The 23,033-nt window shown below is 38.0% G+C and overlaps 1 protein-coding gene across 4 annotated transcripts in view; it reads left to right on the forward strand.

Annotated features, from left to right (window-relative positions):
* The window catches only part of LOC127445625 (E3 ubiquitin-protein ligase PDZRN3-B), a 148,512-nt gene extending 132,776 nt beyond the window's left edge, over positions 1-15,736 (forward strand). For all 4 annotated transcript variants that reach the window (XM_051705811.1, XM_051705814.1, XM_051705813.1 and 1 more), the window contains 7 exons: positions 2,248-2,501; positions 5,815-5,902; positions 11,980-12,078; positions 12,208-12,270; positions 12,371-12,472; positions 12,568-12,684; positions 13,396-15,736. In XM_051705811.1, coding sequence (XP_051561771.1) covers positions 2,248-2,501; positions 5,815-5,902; positions 11,980-12,078; positions 12,208-12,270; positions 12,371-12,472; positions 12,568-12,684; positions 13,396-14,919 — 2,247 coding nt within the window. In that variant the 3' untranslated portion in view covers positions 14,920-15,736. The remainder of the gene's footprint in view (positions 1-2,247; positions 2,502-5,814; positions 5,903-11,979; positions 12,079-12,207; positions 12,271-12,370; positions 12,473-12,567; positions 12,685-13,395) is intronic.
* Positions 15,737-23,033: the final 7,297 nt, after the last annotated feature.

Genomic DNA, 23,033 nt, shown 5'->3' on the forward strand with positions numbered 1-23,033 from the left:
TTTCACGTACAAAAGTAAATAGAAGACTCAGGGGTGCAGGCCTTATGGGAAGAATTGCAAAGAAAAAGCCACTTTTGGAAAACAGGAAAAACTAAAAGAAAAAGTCAGAATGGACAAAGTGGTTTAAGTGGTTTACGAGGACTTTTTTTTTTAGGTTACAAACTGGTAGTTACAAGGGTATTATGCTATATATGTGGTTTATGAGGACATTTCTAGTGTCCTCATAATTCAAATCGCTTAAACATACTAAACGATGTTTTATTGAAAGTGCAGAAAGTTTTTTGTGAGGGTTAGGTTTAGGGGTAGGTTTAGGGTTAGGGGCTAGAATCTGTAGTTTGTACAGTATAAATGTTTTTTTATTTTTAAAAATTTTTAATTTTTTTTTTTAACCATAGTCTAGGGGTATGATTCTCGCTTTGGGTGTGAGAGGTCCAGGGTTCAAATCCCGGCCGAGCCCCCAAAACAATTTTCAACTCCATGATAGTGTAAGGGTGTAACATTAAATATAGATATTAAAATTATTTGTGTGCTGAAACAAATGACAATAAACAAGGGCAAATACGGTGCCATAATCAAGTGGTTTAAACAAAAGTGTAAAGTAATAAGTAAATTGGTGAAAAGTGAAATTAAAATCTAGCTACAATGTTTTAACCTCTAAACTGACTTGAAACCAAAAGAGTAAATAAAAATGTCTTCAGCATCCAGACGCCTTACCTAATCTATCTATCTATCTATCTATCTATCTAGAAAAACACAAAACGTACAGCAGGTGGCACTCGCTCCTAACCTGGTGTGTCTATACAAGAATAGAAACCCTACATGTATTTACAATGTACGAAACATGACCTCTTACCTGTCTGTTTCTTCTCAATAGTACAACAAAATTACAATAACGAAAACTGTGACAAACATAACGATTAATAACAAAAACGTGACTAGGAAATGAGATTGTGAACATACAATAACAAACCAAATGAATGGATGTAATAATGGCTAGTGAATCAAACGTATAAATACAGTGACTTCAGCAAAAGCTCCTGTGAATGGGTTTTGGCATGGTTTTAAACTGGGCGGTCTATTGGAATTGGGATTTCCAGTGGAAGCAACCAATGGGATCTGTCTAGGAAACTTGATATACGGAGAGCATAGACACACAGGAACATAATAGATTAGGTACTAAGTCACATATCATAGTACCAGGGTCTTGCCATCTTATACCATCACTGTACATTATACCACCACAGTACTTTTTTGTCAGGGCAGCAGCAATCAGTTGCAATTTTGAAATGGCTATTTTTGTGTACAACTCTGGTCCCCATCTGGTCTTGTTTCTCTGCACTAAAAGATTGCTGTGAACCTCTTCTTTCTTATTCCTTTCAACCCTAATGAGTGGAGCTCTGCTCTTAATTGGTGCACCAAGCTTTGGCCCTGAAGCTTGTGTTCATTTCCTCAAGTCAACATACAGCACCATCAACATCTTCCAGGGTGGCCCTCAGCTTGAAATTACTTAATGAAATTAGTTTACCAACCCCCCAGTTCAGCTTGTGTAACGACCCTGTTTAATTAGCAGAAGAGTACCAACTAATTTATGCTCTTGTTTAGCTGAGTCTAGATCTGACTCAGTGAAATCCATGATAGGCATTACATAAGTTTTGTTCTGTTATAATAGTTGTTTTCTAATGCTCTGTTGCATTCTGTTTTCATTTTCAAGGAATTTGTCCTCTCACTGCAGGTTTACTGTATATGGTTGAGTAGCTTTTATTCTACAGTCCATTGCAATCAGTCAGTAAGCACAATGCTTGTTCAGACTGTCACCAGCTCCCAAGTCTCTATACTATTATGATACTAGATATGGCTTAGGTCCCTTATTCAGTATAAATCTATTTTTGCCCATTTTATCAAACATCATAAGTCTGATTACTTAGAAAAGTAAGCACACCTCTCCTCAACAAGCTGCACAGTTTGAGGTAGTCTTCATGTTCGTAGCACAAACCATGCGAGTAGAGTTACACGCCAAAGTAGAATACTTATGGGATAGCTTTTATTTAAATCCCTAACCCTAAGCATGATCAATTTTTAATAGTGATGCTTTACCGAGTAAGCACCATTAAATAGAATTTTTCCTTTTTTTTAAAAAACTGGAAACAAAAATAGTTTGGTAATTTATGATTCTATGCACGTTCAAGCTAATACCGGTTTTAACATCAATATTGTGTTTTTTTTTGTTTGTTTGTTTGTTTTTTACAGGTCAATGGCAAGGACTTGTCCAAGTCAACACACGACCAGGCAGTGGAGGCCTTCCGTATGGCTAAAGAACCCATTATGGTCCAGGTGCTACGCAGGGCACCGAGGCCTAAACCTGCAGGTCCAACTGGGGATGGCCAAGTAGTGGACATCAGCACCCAGACGGATATCACCTTCCAGCATATCATGGCCCTCAGCAAGCTGCCTGCATCTGCTGCACCTGTGGATGTACTTGAGCAATACCTGCTGCCAGAGGGGTGAGTGACAGCTCCCTGGGCCAATCAGAAGGCACATGACATACACTCGCTAAGCACTTAATTAGGAACATCTGTACACCTACTTACTCATGCGATTATCTAATCAGCCAATTGTGTGGCAGCAGTGCAATGCATAAAATCATGCAGATACAGGTCAAGAGCTTCAGTTCATGTTCACATCAACCATCAGAATGGGGAAAAATGTGATCGCAGTGATTTCGACCGTGGTATGATTGTTGGTACCAGACGGGCTGGTTTAAGTATTCCTGTAACTGCTGATCTCCTGGGATTTTCACCCACAACAGTCTCTAGAGTTTTCTTACAATGGTGCAAAAACAAAAAACAATCAAATAAGCGGCAGTTCTGTGGACGGAAATGGCTTGTTGATGAGAGAGCTCAACAGAGAATGGCCAGACTGGTTTGAGCTGACAGAAAGGCTACGGTAACTCAGATAACCACTCTGTACAATTGTAGTGAGCAGAACAGCATCTCAGAACAGGTCAAACCTTGGGGCGGATGGGGCTACAACAGCAGAAGACCTCGTTGGGAACTTTATTAGGACCATACTGTTCCTAATAAAGTGCTCAATGAGTGTTTTTCAGTTATGAGTGACGCATATGAGGATGCAGCTAAACAGTGAAGATGTTATTCACTGAAGGAATGAATCTCACGAAACCTATCAAAAATATTTCACCCCAAAATCAAAGTAAAGAAATAAGAAATTATATTTTGCTGTGTCATTGTATTATTATTTTAATGACAATTAAGACCCCTTTGCCCAATTCTCATTACCGTAATGCAAAATAAATCCTCAAAATAAAATACATTCCAAAATAAACTCATCCTCATTTAACGTAATGCAAAAAATATGAGATATTTAAACTGTATGTCATGGTAGTATTTGTTTTACTGCCTTTCATTTACACTGATTGAAATAAAAGCATTATATTAAAGTGTTTTTGTTTATGTGATAAAGTAAAAAAAATACTGTAACACAGTGAGTAATGAGAATCTAATGAGAACCACCTTTGAGAATAATGGGAATTACAATAAAACTGAAAAGTAATAAAAAAATCTGAATGTAATATGGTAATGAGAAAGAGGTTTATTTGTTTAATTGTTAAGGAATAATTAATTATCCTAAAATAGGCTTCATTTTCAGTTTATTTATTTACATTTTTTCGTGAGATTTTTCCAAAGACACATTGAAGTTCTTGCAATTATTTGTCATTGTGATTTGTCTTAACAAGGAATTCAAATTTTGGTCTACCAGCGCAGCTGGACTTTAATATACTTGTCATACTGGCAGAGTTGTGGCCCAGGGCACAATACAAAATTAAGCTGCTGTCATTTATTTGGATTTGTATTCTTTTTTTCCACACTCTGTCCTCTCTCATCTCTGTCTGTGTCCCCCTAGGGTTTGACTCTAATTTAAGACAGGAACTTACCTTTCTCATTGCCATGAGAGAGGAATTTATTAGATTTGTCTTGCTACTTAACTAAATGAAACAGAGCAGTGTTGATATCTCATTTGCACAGATGTTTGTTATTACTTGATGAACTATATTTTCCCTCAACTTTTAAACATACATTTTTTATTAATTTTATGCTTTGTCAACGGTGAACATGATTTGCATGAACTGCAAAGTGCAAATATGACAAAATTGGCAGCTCATCCACACTGATTTCATTCCATAAAGCCCTAGGTATACTTCCATTTTGACGCAAACACTCAACGTATACGTACAGTCGAACGCGAACCTGTGAAATTATACTCCATATAACTGTGTGCGCATACACAGGCTGATTGGCGCATGCGCGCTACGACTGCTGTGAGATACTGGACTCTCTCTCTTCAGGAGTTAAGAACCATAAAGATGTCTTTATATTCCTTCAGAAACAAGTTATACAAATGCAAGTATCTCCAGTCCTCCTCATACATGTGCTCTTTACTTTTGATTGTCCAGCCAAATGTGGATTAATAAATACACTACAAACAATGTTTTTTTCTTAATTAGTATTTTTGTCTTGTTTCCAGTAAGAATATCGAAATATTCTTAGAACAATATATATTTACTTGACAAGCAAAATTGTATTATGTCTTGTTTTCAGAGAAATCAGAAAATTTTGCAAATTTGCTTTAAACAAGAAAAAAAATCTGAAAATAAAAATTAACTTTTTTCCCATTTGAATTAAGTTTATTTTGTTTTAAGAATGTTTAGATATTTTTACTAGAAAACAAGACAAAAATACAAATTAAAGTCGGCATGAAATGAAAATTCACCCCTATCTATTTTCTAAATGCACGTTATTGATTTTATTGTGAACGGTTCATCCATGCATGTTTTGTTTAAAAAAAAAATAATAATAATTTTTGACCTCGTAATTTTAAATCAAAATGTAATAACGCGATCTTCCAGAGAAACGACAGACTTCTCTCTGGTTACATATGCAGGACTTCTCCAATCATTTAGTCTGCTTAACATGCCCCTTTCTTATAAATACCACAACCTTGCATAGAGTTGAACGTAGCGTCAGTCATATGTTGGTGAAGATGGCGAGGTGTATTTTCATCTGTTTAGCTTCAGAATTATTGTTCCTTAAGCCAAACTTCCTTGATTATGGGTCAGCTGGCTTGAATTTACATTTAGAATGAGAAGGAATAATGGCAAATTTGCGGTTGTGCTCGAGATATTTCATGCCTGAATTGCGGCGGTGATCACTACTGAATACAACGCTTCGGATGCCTCAGGAATTTATTTATATTTTTGAATGCAGTTATCTTGGGATGCACAGCACGAGTAAGTGTTTTTTCCCTTTATATTTAGTGTATTGTTTTCCTTTACTCACTAATTTTTCATCAGCTGCACCCTCTTCGTAAGCAAAGACCGCGATGTGTTCGTGCGTTTATGTTATCAGTTCGATCATAAATGTGTTGAGATCGCTGCTCAGTTTCACCAGTAACCGGCTCTGACTCAAGCAGCATGGTGGTAGGTGTGTCCACTATGCTATGCCCAATTTTCATAATCCAATCAACAACCAATGGATAAACTCAAATCCCTGCCCTACATTTTTTTTTTTGTTCGATGAGCTGTTTCACTCGGAAATACGTCACAGTACCGTCGCAACTTCCGTTTCATGCCGACTTTAAAAAAATTATTTTTTGCAGTGTAGTCACTGTTTTTTTTCTGAATCTAAGCATAGTTGAGCCAAACCTGTATGTCACAGGACAGATCGATGACTGCGTTTTGAATTCGCAGAGCAGTACAGTCCCTCTATAATATCTGTGTTATGGTTTGACTTTGTTTTATAGACACTCTCCTGCTCATGAGTACTTTGATGCCAACGATTTCCTAGAGGGCATGCAGCATGAGATAGAGAGAGAGGAGCTGGAATATGAGGTAATGCACACACTGATATACACACAATCTATCTGTTTTCTATGCCATCCCATTTTCCATCTGTCTTCTCTGAAATTTGAATTAAGAAATACAGCCAACATGCTGACGCCAGGCTTTTCCAGCCTACCTGTCTCCACTGATCTCTAACTGCACTCTTAATAACCTGATACTGAAGTACTGGAGTGGTCAACTGTAGCAATATCAATAATAATTTTCTTAGTAAGTTTTTTCTTGTTATATATATATATATATATATATATATATATACACACACACAGATGTGCTCAAAAGTATGCATACCCTGGCAGAAATTGTTACGTTTTGGCATTGATTTTGAGAATATGACTGATCATGCAAAAACAGTATTTTATTTAAGGATAGTGATCATATGAAGCCATTTATCATCACATAGTTGTTTGGCTCCTTTTTAAATCATAATGATAACAGAAATCACCCAAATGGCCCTGATCAAAAGTTTACATACCCTTGAATGCTTTGGCCTTGTTACAGACACACAAGGTGACACACAGGTTTAAGTGGCAATTCAAGGTTAATTTCCCACACCTTTCGCTTTTTAAATTGAAATTAGTGTCTGTGTATAAATAGTCAATGAGTTTGTTTGCTCTCACGTGGATGCACTGAACAGGCTAGATACTGAGCCATGGGGAGCAGAAAAGACCTGCGTAACAAGGTAATGGAACTTTATAAAGATGAAAAAGGATATAAAAAGATATCCAAAGCCTTGAAAATGCCAGTCAGTACTGTTCAATCACTTATTAAGAAGTGGAAAATTCAGGGATCTCTTGATACCAAGCCAAGGTCAAGGAAAGATTTCAGCCACAACTGCCAGAAGAATTGTTCGGGATACAAAGAAAAACCCACAGGTAACCTCAGGAGAAATACAGCTGCTCTGGAAAGACGGTGTGGTGGTTTCAAGGAGTACAATACGATGATACTTGAACAAAAATTAGCTGCACTGTCGAGTTGCCAGAAAGAAGCCTTTACTGTGCCAATGCCATAAATGACAACACCTTGACACGCCTCACAGCTTCTGGCTCACTGTAATTTGGAGTGACGAGACCAAAATAGAGCTTTATGGTCACAACCATAAGCGCTATGTTTGGAGAGGGGTCAGCAAGGCCTATAGTGAAAAGAATACCATCCCCACTGTGAAGCATGGTGGTGGCTCACTGATGTTTTGGGGGTGTGAGCTCTAAAGGCACGGGGAATCTTGTGAAAATTGATGGCAAGATGAATGCAGCATGTTATCAGAAAATACTGGCAGACAATTTGCATTCTTCTGCATGAAAGCTGCGCATGGGATGCTCTTGGACTTTCCAGCACGACAATGACCCTAAGCACAAGGCCAAGTTGACCCTCCAGTGGTTACAGCAGAAAAAGGTGAAGGTTCTGGAGTGGCCATCACAGTCTCCTGACCTTAATATCATCAAGCCACTCTGGGGAGATCTCAAACGTGCGGTTCATGCAAGATGACCAAAGACTTTGCATGACCTGGAGGCATTTTGCCAAGACGAATGGGCAGCTATACCACTTGCAAGAATTTGGGGCCTCATAGACTACTATTGCAAAAGACTGTGCGCTGTCATTGATGCTAAAGGGGGCAAAACACAGTATTAAGAACTAAGGGTATGCAGAATTTTGAACAGTGGTCATTTCATTTTTTTCTTTGTTGCCATTTTTTGTTTTATGATTGTGCCATTCTGTTATAAACTGCAGCTGAATATGAAAACCATAAGAAATAAAAGAAATGTGTTTTGCCTGCTCACACATGTTTTCTTTAAAAATGGTACATTTATTACCAATTCTCCAAGGGTATGCAAACTTTTGAGCACATACTTTTTGAGTATGTGTGTATGTATATATATATATATATAAGTTTACATACACTTAGGTTGAAGTCATTAAAACACAAGTCATTTAGGACATCTACTTTGTGCATGACACAAGTAATTTTTTCAACAATTTTTATCAGACAGATTGTTTCACTTTTAATTGGCTATATCACAATTCTAGTGAGTCAGAACTTTACATACACTAAGTTAACTGTGCCTTTAAGCAGCTTGGAAAATTTCAGAAAATGTTGTCAAGCCTTTAGACAATTAGCCAGTTAGCTTCTGATAGGAGGTGTACTGAATTGGAGGTTTACCTGTGGGTGAATTTTAAGGTCTACCTTCAAACTCAGTGCCTCTTTGGTTGACATCATGGGAAAATCAAAAGAAATCAGCCAAGACCTCAGAAAAAAAATTGAGGACCTCCACAAGTCTGGTTCATCCTTGGGAGCAATTTCCAAATGCCTGAAGGTACCACGTTCATCTGTACAAACAATAGTATGCAAGTATAAACACCATGGGACCACGCAGCCATCATACCGCTCAGGAGACACATTCTGTCTCCTAGAGATGAACGTAGTTTGGTGCAAAAAGTGCAAATCAATCCCAGAACAACAGCAAAAGACCATGTGAAGATTCTGAAGGAAACAGGTAGACAAGTATCTATATCCACAGTGAAACGAGTCCTATATCAACATAACCTGAAAGGCTGCTCAGCAAGGAAGAAGCCACTGCTCCAAAACTGCCATAAAAAAGCCAGACTACAGTTTGCAAGTGCACATGGGGACAAAGATCTTACTTTTTGGAGAAATGTCCTCTGGTCTGATGAAACAAAAATGTAACTGTTTGGCCATAATGACCATCATTATGTTTGGAGGAAAAAGGTTTAGGCTTGCAAGCCGAAGAGAACCATCCCAACTGTGAAGCGTGGGGGTGGCAGCATCATGTTGTGGGGGTGCTTTGCTGCAGAAGGGACTGGTGCACTTCACAAAATAGATGGCATCATGAGGAAGGAAAATTATATGGATATGTTGAAGCAACATCTCAAGACATCAGCCAAGAAGTTAAAGCTCGGTCGCAAATGAGTCTTCCAAATGGACAATGACCCCAAGCATACCTCCAAAGTTGTGGCAAAATGGCCTAAGGACAACAAAGTCAAGGTATTGGAGTTGCCATCACAAAGCCCTGACCTCAATCCATTAGAAAATTTGTGGGTAGAACTGAAAAAGCGTGTGCGAGCAAGGAGGCCTACAAACCTGACTCAGTTACACCAGTTCTGTCTGTGGGAATGGGCCAGAATTCCAGCAACTTATTGTGAAAAGCTTGTGGAAGGCTACCCAAAACGTTTGACCCAAGTTAAACAATTTAAAGGCAATGCTACCAAATACTAACAAAGTGTATGTAAACTTCTGACCCACTGGGAATGTGATGAAAGAAATAAAAGCTGAAATAAATCATTCTCTCTACTATTATTCTGACATTTCACATTCTTAAAATAGTGATCCTAACTGATCCTAACTGATCCTAACTGAATGTTTTCTACAATTAAATGTCAGGAATTGTAAAAAACTGAGTTTAAATGTATTTGGCTAAGGTGTATGTAACCTTCTGACTTCAACTGTATATATATATATATATATATATATATATATATATATATATATATATATATATATATATACTGGCGGCCAAAAGTTTGGAATAATGTACAGATTTGGCTGTTTCAGAAGAAAATTGGTACTTTAATTCACCAAAGTGGCATTCAACTGATCACAAAGTATAGTTAGGACATTACTGATGTAAAAAAACAAACAAAAAAACAGCACCATCACTATTTGGAAAAAGTCATTTTTGATCAAATCTAGACAGGCCCCATTTCCAGCAGCCATCACTTCAACACCTTATCCTTGAATAATCATGCTAAATTGCTAATTTGGTACTAGAAAATCACTTGCCATTATATTAAACACAGTTGAAAAGTTCATTAAATGAAGCTTAACATTGTCTTTGTGTTTGTTTTTGAGTTGCCACAGTATGCAATAGACTGGCATGTCTTAAGGTCAATATTAGGTCAAAAATGGCAAAAAAGAATCAGCTTTCTCTAGAAACTCATCAGTCAATCATTGTTTTGAGGAATGAAGGCTATACAATGCTTGAAATTGCCAAAAAAACTGAAGATTTCATACAAAGGTGTACACTACAGTCTTCAAAGATAAAGGACAACTTGCTCTAACAAGGACAGAATGCGATGTGGAAGGCCAGATGTACAACTAAACAAGAGGATAAGTACATCAGAGTCTCTAGTTTGAGAAATAGATGCCTCACATGTCCTCAGCTGACAGCTTCATTGAATTCTACCCACTCAACACCAGTTTCATGTACAACAGTAAAGAGAAGACTCAGGGGTGCAGGCCTTATGGGAAGAATTGCAAAGAAAAAGCCACCTTTGAAACAGAAAAACAAAAAGAAAATGTTAGAGTGGGCAAAGAAACATAGACATTGGACAACAGATAATTGAAAAAGAGTGTTATGGATCTTAACCCCATTGAGCTTTTGTGGGATCAGCTAGACTGTAAGGTACATGAGAAGTGCCCAACAAGACAGCCTTCAACATGGGCTTGAACTTGAGCAACTTTATGCGCAATGAACCAATCAAGATTTTGTCAGGAAAGTAAATTTGTGGTCAGTTACTGCTTAGGTAAATCTCACCATGTACTGTGCGTATTTCATCCTAAAATCAAAAGAGAAATGAAGCCTCTTTTAGGATAATATTTTTGCATTGAGACAGTATTTTCAAGTAAGCATCATCCCACCCCTACCCAAATCTCATTACCGAATTACAGAAAAATCACATTCTTATTACTATAATGGGACAAAGAAACAATATATTATTTAAATTTGAAAGTGTTAAAGGTGCACTCAGTAACTTTTGTCTTTGTGTCATCTTGGACTTACACTGACACCTAGTGGCTTGGATGCAGCATCATTTAAAATAAATAGTTTTCAGTTTCAGATGCCATTGTAGAAATATAGTATTCACAGTCAGCCATAATTTCTTTAATAAGTGAAAGTGTCAAATATCAGGACGGTTACTGAGATTAAACGAGTAGTATTCGGTTGGTCATGTGATTCTAACATGGCAGCCCCCATGTGCGGACCCTCTCCATGTAGAATAAAACATGACTGGAGTCTTCATTTTAATGTGAGCGGTCATGATTTCCTACACATATTGCAAAATTACCATTCATGTCTTTAGGAGTTAAACTTTTTTAATGAGGAAAAAATGACTGAGTGCACCTTTAATACATCATTGTAGTATTTGTTGGACTGTCTTCAACATATCTGAATTAAGAGTAAAAAAAAAAAAAAAACATTGTATTACAGCTGTCTTTATGCTGTTATGTAGTAAAAAAATAAGAATATTGAGAATACAAAAAAAAAGAAAAAAGAAAATGGTTTAATTTGGGGGTAAAATGTGCTTTATAATCATGAGAATAATGCACAATGAAAAATCTAAACAGCACCGTACACCCTCTTCTGTCCCTACTGCTGTGATATCAGCCCCATGAGAGCTGTGATCTCCATATGTATCTTGTAGGTTACAGATTAATTTATTACAAACAAAATAACAGAATAACAAATTATTCAAACACTTAGATCAAAACAGCAGACATGTGTATATTAGTAGTGAGCAGTGCTGGCTAAGGCAAGCATCCACTTTTGAACAAATTTCTAAACCAAAGTATTAAACTTTAGAGTCTAACTCATCCCACACTGTTTGTGCAATGAACATGAATAATGCCTCAAAACATGTTTTGGTTGGTAGAGAAGAGGAGTGCTATTCCATTTTTTTTTTTTTTTTTTTTTTTAAGTAAACAGGCTTACAATTCTCACTTGGCAGATGAAAAGAAAATTGTGGAAAGAAATACCATAGAGTACCTGAGATATACAGGGACCAGCATTTCATATTGTCTTGGGCCATTCTTTTTACTTGGGCCACTAAGTAACCACCTAGTAATAACACAGAACACCTTAACCATTACCTAGCAACCACTCAGTACCACTCAAACCTTAGCAAACTCATAGCAACACCTTTGCAACAACCCACAACACTAGCATCATGGTGGCGTGTTTGGCAAGGACAAGCGCTAATCACGTTTTCTTCAGTATATGTAAAAATCTTAAATTTTAAGATCACACTCAAGTTTAAAATGTCATTCTTTACAGGAAGTGGATTTATACAGAACTAATATCCAGGATAAGTTGGGGTTAACGGTGTGCTACAGGACAGATGATGACGATGAGACAGGGATCTATGTCAGCGAGGTGATTTGGAGAACTGTTTAAAATAATTTAGCATAGCTGTTTTTGTCCATTTTAATGTCTAGGTAATGTTTTCAATTACTAGCCAGTTAGATGTATTTTATTTGCAAACTGATTTTTCTAATTATGCAGATTGATCCGAACAGCATTGCAGCAAAAGATGGACGAATTCGTGAGGGAGATCGAATCATCCAGGTTTGTTCCATTTCAGCCAGAAACTAATTGATGTAATTGTTCTCATTCAGTAATATTCAGGTATTTATCTAAGCAAATATCTACTCCACTCTAAATTTAGATAAATGGCATTGAGATTCAGAATCGTGAGGAAGCAGTGGCTCTTTTAACCAGTGAAGAACACCTAAATGTGTGCCTGCTACTGGCTCGCCCAGAGATACAGGTGAGAAACCCAAGCCCCACACACGCACACCACACGTGCTGTTGACCAACATTAAAGGACAGCTGATTGCTTTTCTCCTGTTCTTGTTGTTTTAGCTGGATGAGGGCTGGATGGATGATGACAGAAACGACTACCTGGATGACCTCCACATGGATATGTTGGAGCAACAGCATCATCAGGCTATGCAGTTCACCGCAAGCATGCTCCAGCAGGTACAGGAAATCCATCACAATGCCACTCCTGAATGTCAATCGGCAGACAAATCAGTCAATCATAGCCCAGCCTGTCATGGCGAAACATCCAGTATATCAATCATAATTTCAGTGTCCGTTACTGAGCTATGTAACTGGAGTAGGTGAAGCGGTAAAGACAAGATTTTAGCTTAAAAGAAAGAAGGACTCAAAATGTGTTAAAAGCCATGTTTACACTTTTTATTAACTATTTAACTCGGGTGATCCGATCACAAGTGGACAGTGAGAAATACAGGTGTAAACCGGGTCCAATGCATCACTCAAACCATTTTCGGAGGTTGTCAAGAACGAAAATGTCCACATCGCATTTGTAACGTAAACTACCTGACAGATATCAATGAAATAGGTGTTCTGAGAAATCACACCTACCTTTGTGACAGCCCTTGGCTCTGTAAACATAAAAAATTAGTCAGTGGAGCAGTCTGTGCTTTTTTAGCCAATCAGAAACACTCTCTGTCTGTACATAATTTTGCACGTTTGGATTTACAAATGTTTGGTTGAAATAAGCAAAGTGCTGGAAGTTACCAAACCTTTACCAGCATCTTAAAACAAAAACACATTGAAGACACATTTGAGACACATATCAGGTGTAAACAGGGCCAAAGTCATACTTAGAAATATTTGGAGTCTTTTCAATCAGAGTAATGATATTCCTCACTTGTTTTGTCACAGAAGAAGCATGAGGAGGATGGCGGTACAACAGACTCTGCCACGCTTCTCTCTCAACGGCATGAGAAGGACAGTGGAGTGGGCCGCACGGACGACAGCACCCGTAATGATGAAAGTTCTGAGCAGGAGAACCTAGCAGATGACCAGACCAACGCCTCCACCACGTTAGGTAGCCGCTGCATGCTCGCATATAGTCAGGACACCCTAGGCAGCGGTGACCTCCCTTTTAGCAGCGAGTCCTTCATTTCTGCAGACTATGCTGATGCTGACTTCTTGGGTGACTTCCCTGCGGACGAATGTGAGCGGTTTCGGAAATTGCTGGAGCTCAAGTGCCAGGAACAGAGCGGAAGTCCACAGCAGAGCCTGTTTTGGCCAAGCAGTGACATAGTTGGCGGGCAGGGCAGTGTAGGCGAGGAGGGTGTGGACAAAGAGTTGGAGCTTCTAAACGAAGAACTTCGCAGCATTGAGCTTGAGTGCTTGAGCATAGTAAGAGCGCATCGCATGCAGCAATTGCGCGAGCAGTGCCGTGAACAGTCCTGGATGCTGCACAATAGTGGCTTCCGCAACTACAACACAAGTGTGGATGCAAGACGCCATGAGCTGGCCGACATCAGTGAACTCCCTGAAAAGTCAGACAAGGACAGCTCCAGTGCCTACAATACTGGTGAAAGTTGCCGTAGCACACCACTCACACTAGAGCTCTCTCCCGACAACTCTTTGCGGCGTGGAAATGAAAATCAGGCTGAGGCAGGGCCAAGTAGCGCAACTTGTTGTGGCAACAGAATTCTGAAGCCTCTGCTTTCGCCTGTCCAAGAGGCTTGCATCCCCAACAGGAGTCGGCCAACATCGTCAAAAGAGTCAGAGACTGGGTCTCAGCCTGAAATCAGAGAGCGCACAACAAGCCGCCACACTCAGCCCCATTCGCCCTACAAACATGCCCACATCCCTGCCCATGCCCAGCACTACCAGAGCTACATGCAACTGATCCAGCAAAAGTCAGTGGAGTATGCCCAAAGCCAGTTGAGCCTGGTCAGCATGTGCCGGGACCCTGTTGCTTCTGCCGACTTGGGACCCAAGATGGAGTGGAAGGTGAAGATCCGCAGTGACGGTACACGCTACATCACCAAACGGCCCGTCCGGGACAAGCTCTTGAAAGAGCGAGCCTTACGAATCCGAGAGGAACGCAGTGGAATGACCACAGATGATGACGCCATCAGTGAGCTGAAGATGGGTCGTTACTGGAGCAAAGAGGAACGCAAGCAGCACGCCGTCCGTGCCAAGGAGCAGCGTCAGCGCAGGGAGTTTATGAAGCAGAGCCGTATGGACTGTCTAAAAGAGCAAGGTGTTAGTGCCGAAGATAAGAAGGAGCCCACCATCATTGAACTGAGTCACAAGAAGATGATGAAAAAGCGAAACAAGAAAATCTTTGACAATTGGATGACTATCCAGGAACTGTTGACCCATGGTACAAAATCACCCGATGGTACACGGGTGTACAACTCCCTGCTGTCAGTAACCACAGTGTAGGCATCCATTTTTTTATATAATGAGCTGTATATAGGACACTACCGATTGGGGTAGACAATCCTGCCTCGTTCAATGTGGCAACATGTGTAAATAGGAAATATGAATGGCTTGTCTGAAGGAACTTTGCCAGTTGCCAAGAAAAGGTACAATGAGGGTCTCATTGGATGGATTTGTTAAAGTGACAGGATTGTGTCATCTTATTTGCCCTTTTCATTTCTATCTTTGAGCTTGCTGTTTTAAATATTCTACTAAAGAAGTTAATGAAATTTGACCTCTTTATAAGCTTTTTGAACACAATACGAAGACAATGTGCCATAACAACCAGCAACATTTATTGATTTTCTTTTATGTTCCAAAATGTAACGACTGTAATTAACAGTATTTTACTTTTTTATGCATACATATTGCTTATCAAAGTAATGCAACTATTTAGCTTCATGGTTGTCTCAGAATTTTTGCCGGGTGTTTTGTATACTTTGCAGTACTACAGTATGTTGGGGTTTTAAAACAAAATAAAAACTAAAAAGGTTTTACATATTTTAAAGAAAAGGTGCTGTTTTTCTAAAGGCCATACTTCAAACAGCTACTGTGTTTTCCAACTGTTACATTAGATATGCATTAAGCAAAACCATTTATTGAAATCTAAATCTGTTTGAATTAATTTCTGTTGTAGACAAAAAGCCTTTTTGGATAGGTCTTCATTGTGTTATGCCAAGACGATACAGTTTAACAAATCATTAGTTAGAAACACAATTTGATGTCTTTTAAAATGAGATAAATAATAAATTATTGTTTTATATTTGATGAGCTTTCAAAATGTGTTTTGAGCTTTTTTTTTTACACTGCGTGCCCAATTATTAGGCAAATTGTATTCCTCAGGATTAATTTTATTGTTGAACAAACACAATGCTCTCAGTCAATCCAAAATGTTATTGAACCTCAAACCTGAATGTTTAACAAAGAAAAAGTGAGTTTTGTCTTTCTCAGGGGAATATATAAGTGTGCACAATTATTAGGCAACTAAATTACAAAAAGAATTTCTCCCAACTCAGTTGTTTATTCTCTTTATATTTAGAGTAGGTGCAACAAATAAGTAACACAAAATGACAATTAAATAACATTTGTGGCCTTTCAAAAATATTCAGTGAGCAATATAGCCACCCTTCTTTTCAATTACTGCCATGAGCCTTCCATCCATGGAGTCTGTCAGTTTCTTGATCTGTTCACAATCAACTTTCGCTGAAGCAGAAACCACAGCTTCCCAAATGCTGTTCAAAGAGGTGTAATGTCTTCCTTCACTGTAAATCTCACATTTGAGAAGGGCCCACAAGTACTCAGTAGGATTTAAGTCAGGTGAGGAAGGGGGCCAAGTCATTATTTGGGCATCTTTGAGGCCTTTGCTAGCTAGCCAAGCAGTGGAGTACTTGGATGCATGTGATGGAGCATTGCCCTGCATAAAGATCATGGCCTTCTTGAACGCTGAGGACTTCTTCCTGTACCACTGCTTGAAGAAAGTACTTTCCAGAAACTGGCAGTAGGTTTGAGAGTTGAGTTTCAGTCCATCTTCAACTCGAAAACATCCAACTATCTCATCCTTAATGATAGCAGCCCATACCAGTACCCCTCCTCCACCTTGCTGGCACCTGACTCGAAGTGGTGCCCTGTGTCCATTAGTGATCCAGCCACGGGCCCATCCATCTGGTCCATCATGAGTCACTCTCATTTCATCTGTCCATAAAACCTTTGAAAAATCTTTCTTCATGTATTTCTTTGCCCAATCTTGACGCTTCAGCTTGTGAATATATTCAGTGGTGGTTGTGTTTCAGCCTTCTTGACCTTGGCCATGTCTCTGAGCACTTGGCACCTTGTACTTCTGGACACTTCAGGTAGGTTGCAGTTCTGGAATATGGTAGCATTGGGTTCCTGGTAGTTTCACATTTAATTCTTCTCAAGTCTTTTGCAGTTAATTTGCACCTTTTCTAAACAAAACTTTTGATTGTGCGGTGGTCACGCCTCAATAGTTTAGCTATTTCAAGAGTGTTGCATTCGTCTGAAAGGCATTTTACAATATTTGACTTTTCAGTGTCTGTTAAATCTCTTTTTTGGTCCATTTTACCTGAGGTAATGAAGCTGCCTTATAATTATGCACACTTTCGCCACACCCTCCCTCATTACACAAATACATACCTCCTGAAAATTATTGAATCCAATAAGCATTCTAGTTTAAATGGTTTGGAGTTGGAAAATGTGCATGGAAATAATGATAAGATCAGAATACTCACTTGCCTAATAACTGGGCACGCAGTGTATTTTCCAGTACAACTTAACTCTTTTTTACTTTTTCAGGGAATACCTGAAATAATTGGCTCCATGAGAAACCACAAGTAGGTTACTTTCCAAAAGGCATTCCTTTAAATTAATTTAAGAATTCACTGAAGCAAAGGGTCTAACATTGGTCCTTCAGATATGTGTGTGTCTGTTTGTGTCCAAGTCTATTAGGGGGGTTGTGGATGAATGATGTCCACACTTCAGTGACCACTCGACCTGAGGGCCAGTGACCCAGCTGGGCCCCTGTTTCTGCTTATATGTTCCTAACTGTGTAACTCTGAAACATAGAGCTTAGGTCAGTGCACAGACCTCTATCTCATACCAGTCTCACTGAAAGGTCTGCAGTGCCACAGCTGCAATGAAATGTGCTGCCAGCTGTATGCCGAAAGTCTTGCTGTTTTCCCGATTCTAGACTAGCTCAGTCTAGCAAAATTTGTACAGATGCCCCAAAAAGACAGGCTTACAAATTAATTAATTTAATTGCATTAAATGACAAAATATCAAACCAAGTGGCATCTGCAAACAAACGAACTTTTCTAATTTTCTTAGCAATTTTGCAATTACCTCTGACCTCAGGGTAATTTCAGTTGATGTATGAATTCCCTCAGGTTCACACAGGTGGCCTAGCAAAGTAACCACAGGTGTAGTTCATCACTTTAATTATATGGAAATGCTTCACTAATGTTCTGTCTAATGGTCTATGGACATGTTAAAAGTGTCCAGATAAATTAAAACTAATTTATTTTGTGAAATGCTTTGCTCAAAAGATGTGCTTGTTGCATTTTTCTTTAAAATTGATGACACTTGGTTTGGTGTTTTATCTAATGCAATGAAATACATTTTAAAGTGTGACTTAAGTGTCCAAATATGTTGAATACAGGAAAACTTGTTAATTGGGATACTTTAGCCTAATCATCTATTATTATGTGTATATACTTCACTTACACTGCAAAAAAAAAAAAAAAAAAAAAAAAAAAATTACTACTGAGTATTTGTTTCTTGTTCACCAGTAAAAATGTCTAAATATTCCTAAAATTTACTTACATTTGTGCTTTTTGGCAAATAGTTTTTTCTTGTTTTAACCTCGTGCAACCCTGCGAACACATGCGTGGACGTTGTATTTTTGCTTTGCTATACGTAACGCATAATTTAAATTCATTTAAACCGACTGATCTCAGTTCAGGAGGAGAATCATGTGCTGTCAGTAAAGGGTTAAACTTTCGAATTGTGACCAAACAACATGGTGCCGACCACAGCGGAGTTTTTCTTTGGGAGAAACACCAACAAAACTACATCTGGTAAGAAACCTAATTACATTTGTACATTGAAACCTGTTTGAGTCAAAAGATTAGTCTAGTTTTATCTGATATGCAATTTTGAAAATTTTTGCTGTGCATCAGAATTAATTATGCTAATTTCTGATGTAATGTCTGTAACGTCTCAAAAACATGAATAACCAACACTCCTGGAAACAAACAATTTGATTAAAAAAAAATTGACTTTCTATAGCTTAGTATTTTTTTTTTTAATTTCTCAACTTAGTCCTGCTGTCCACATATGTTGCCATACATTTTTAGAAAAACTTTTTGCTCAAAAAAAAAGTTGCAAGCTTATTAGATGCTACTAGTTACAAATCAAAAAGAGAAATGGAAATTGCACACAGCAGTTACGCTCGCGTCTCAGAGGGTTAAGTACATCAGTGGCAATCAGAAAATGTCCCACTTTGCCAGGATTCACCGTACTTTTTAGGGCCATGGTGTAAGCAGTAACTGTGCTTTATGGCCACTGCATCATCCAAGAACCAATGACAAAATTATGAATCCAACCTTTTGCAAATCTTGGCTTCCAAAAAATAAGGCATATAATCAAAGATATGAAGTGTGTATGCTTCTACCAAGACCACTTGTGGCTTCATAAGTCCAATTTTGTTAAGTCTACAAAAAGCCCATACTGTCATGAATAGGGTATGTGTATCTTTGTGCAAATGTTAAGGGAATAATTATGTTAATAAGGGAGGTGAGGGAACACGCTGTCACCCTCCTCCGCTCTCTGTCTGCTTGTTTGTAATTGATTGCTTTTGCACTGCCTGAAGGAGGACCATTTGTGTGATCCATCTTCACACACACACACACTTTAATAAGAGATAACAGTGTTCCAAGCAAAAGCAAACAAAAAGAAAGCAACAGCAATCAATTCTGAGCTGTTCCCTTTCCAGGGCAGAAAGAGAGCTGAAATGTAGATTGCTTTGATCACACTCTCTGGTTTGTTTTTATTTTGGTAATGAATGAATGTGGGCAGTGCTTGATGCTGCCGGCCATCCTCTGGTGTTAGTTTTGGAGCTCCCCTCATTTGTCTAAATGCCACGGCAGAAATAAAGGAGAGGCTCAGGAGTAAATCGTCCGGTGACCGGTAAGATCACTGTTTGCGTCCTTGGCTCGCATTCAGCTTTCTGCAAGGAAACTGGGTGATGGGATGGGTTCATTGTTAAGAATGAGAATGCACTCCAGTGGGCCAACTCTGCTTGGGAGTAAGGCAATAGCAAGCTTTTTATTAGTGGTGTTTGCTACAGCAAGAATCACTATAATATTGCTCATACCTAGGGTTAGGTTTTAATCTGAAATTGTGCAGCTTGTTGAGGAGAGGTACGGTATAATTTTTGTAAGCCATTGGACTTAAGAAAATGGATTTAAAAATCTCTTCGATTTATATTAAGCCATATCTTGCACAGGCAAGCACCACGCACATTGTCCTCAGAAAATGTAAAAATCTAGTTTCAATTGGCTGTCGTAGAATTTTCCCCCAATTGTGCCATTTGTGTTATGGACTGCATCAACTGAATCAACATTTAAAAAAAAAAAAAGGAAAGAAAGAAAGAAGGGTAAAATCAATTTCAAATGACAAGTTAACAGCCTTGAATAGCTGGTTATTTTCTACATCAAAATTAATATTTTGTTCACGTTTCAATTACATTAACAATATTAAGACCTTCAGGGGTTTTTATTTCAGACCTCTCCAAGTCCCATTTATCCTTTCAAGCAAACAGCATACAACTGAAGTAACATCAATCAAAACATACTGCATTGATTGAACGGTTGCCATCCTATGTAGGATCACTAATTATATTCATGTAGTATATATGATCGTTGCCATCTACATGATAAACTTTCATTACATGTCGTGTTTACATGTTACATTTCACCATTGTAAACAGTCTAGCCTGTACTTCCAATCACCCAACCAAGACATCATAAATATAGTCTTCTTGACTAAGAGGTTGCTACTAGTGTAGGTTCCGGATTTGATTTGACTTTTGCAGTAATAATAAGGGAACCCAAGTTTCCATCCCTAAGATTAAATATTGATGTCATCAAAGCCGAATGTTGGACCAGGGACAGGGGGTAGATCTTACCATTTATCTTCACCAAACATCAGGACACCAATTACCCTATGTTAAAAAATAAATCACATGATCTTTTAACAGGAAAAAAAAAATCCTCTTTGCTCTTTAGAGAACAAAAGAACACATTTACAATATATATACTGTGTATATATATATGTGTATATATATATATATATATATTATTTTTATTTTATTTCTAAAAAAAAAATTTTTTCGCTTGTTACGCTTACAATATGGTCTATTCACTCACTGAGTACTTTACTAGGAACACTATGGTGCTAATGAAGTGCCCGATGTGGTGTTCTACTGTTGTAGCCCATCCGCCTCAAGGTTCGATGTGTTTTGCGTTCTGAGATGCTATTCTGCTCACTACAATTGTACAGAGTGGTTATCTGAGTTACCGTAGCCTTTCTGTCAGCTCGAACCAGTCTGGCCGTTCTCCGTTGACCTCTCTCATCAACAAGGTGTTTCTGTCCGCAGAACTGCCACTCACTGGATGTTTTTTGTTTTTGGCACTATTCTGAGTAAACTCTAGAGATTGTTGTGCGTGAAGATCGCAGGAGATCAGCAGTTACAGAAATACTCAAACCAGCCCATCTGGCACCAACAACCATGCCATGGTCAAAGTCACTAAGATCACATTTTTTTCCCCATTCTGATGGTTGATGTGAACATTAACTGAAGCTCCTGACCCGTATCTGCATGTTTTTATGCATTGCACTGCTGCCATACGATTGGCTGATTAGATAATTCCATGAATAAGTAGGTGTACAGGTGTAAAGTGCTTAGTGAGTGTACATTACAGATTTTCTCAATTGCTTTGGCTCAATTCTCAAATGAGAATTATATAACAAGTTCAAATCTCTGAACATTTAGTTTCTTGTTCATACCAGATTTGAATTTCTTATTCATTTAAGCAAATTGCACGTGTTTTGGCACATGTGTGCAAAAGAGTAAGTACAATTGTCTACAATTTGCACAATAACAATGCAAATGGCAAAACTGATGAGTTGATACTCAGTGAAATTGTCATACTCTTCACTACTTCTAAACATTCTTTCATTGTGTGAGCCATCACATGCAAAATGATCCATTCAATTATCAAAATCTGTCAGACATACATGTATAGTCCATAAATATCTATGACATGGAATGTTTGTGATGTCTGCTAAATTTCTGGCCAGACCAACAAGAGCGACAGGCTACCAAGAAGATGGGAACTTGTAGTGTTACGTACTGTGAGGTGGTACAATTTATAGTTTTTTACAGAACTACCGCAGGTTTTTTCATTGTTTTGTCATTTTGAGGCAATTTTCTGTTCACTATATATGACTTTACATGTAAGAAATTTGTAAAAATGGACAAGCAAATTTGAATTTTCTGTTTACATGTAACATATTGCTACTAAAATTTACAGTATACATAAAAATGTGCATATCCTTTTTCTGTGTACTACAGTATTGTACAGTATTGACTTTTCCCAGTAAACTTTTACCTACTGTTGAAATCGGTATCTAAAAAGCTCCGTGTGATACACAATAGCATTCAGCTAGACAAAACTGACATTCTTGTATAGTACAGTAAGCAGTCAGTGTCAACAAAAATGTAGAAGAAAAATTAAATTTGTATATAAAAAACATTTCCAGGGTTGATTGACATGGTGAAAAAGCATCTAAACATTTTGACCTGTGCGGCTCACACGATGACAAAAAAAACTTTTCATTTTGGTGGCATTGGCCAATTTACTGACACAATAACTAGGTTTTGAAACATGAATTAAATGTTTTGGGTGAGTTACATTTTGCAGACATGCAATAGAGTTGTGATGTCTCATAAAGCAGTTGTGACAATTGCACTTACAATTTAGAGAATGTTAAGACTGTTTCAAAAAATGAGCCAAAGCGTTTGAGAAAAACTGTAAATGAGAAAAATTCTAAATAAAAGCATTTTTAATTGTGGTCTCAGACTTGTGCACCACACTGCTCAGATGTGGGAAATGGGACACACACACACACACACACACATACATATATATATATATATATATATATAATTTCTTTTTTTTATTTTTTTATTTTTATTTGGTACTCAGGAAAAATGTTTTGCTATTAGAACAGTTGAAAACGGTTGTGCTAATTAATGAAGTTTCAAAAATGGCAATATAGTGTCTTTTTCAGTTGCTGAAGTACTGGGTACTCCAACATTTCTTGCAAGTCACTTTTGGTTTTAGAATGGACAAAAAGAAGCACTTTTCACTAGAAATTTATTTTATTTTACTGAGAAAGAGAGAGATAAAGGATATTCCATGTTTTGAAAGAAGAAATCGTCCTTGATTTAACCAGGACAAAGAGAGAAGTGGATGGCCCAGATGCTTAACAACAATAGG

This window comes from Myxocyprinus asiaticus, chromosome 9 (genome assembly GCF_019703515.2).
Source record: "Myxocyprinus asiaticus isolate MX2 ecotype Aquarium Trade chromosome 9, UBuf_Myxa_2, whole genome shotgun sequence".
NCBI lineage: Eukaryota > Metazoa > Chordata > Actinopteri > Cypriniformes > Catostomidae > Myxocyprinus > Myxocyprinus asiaticus.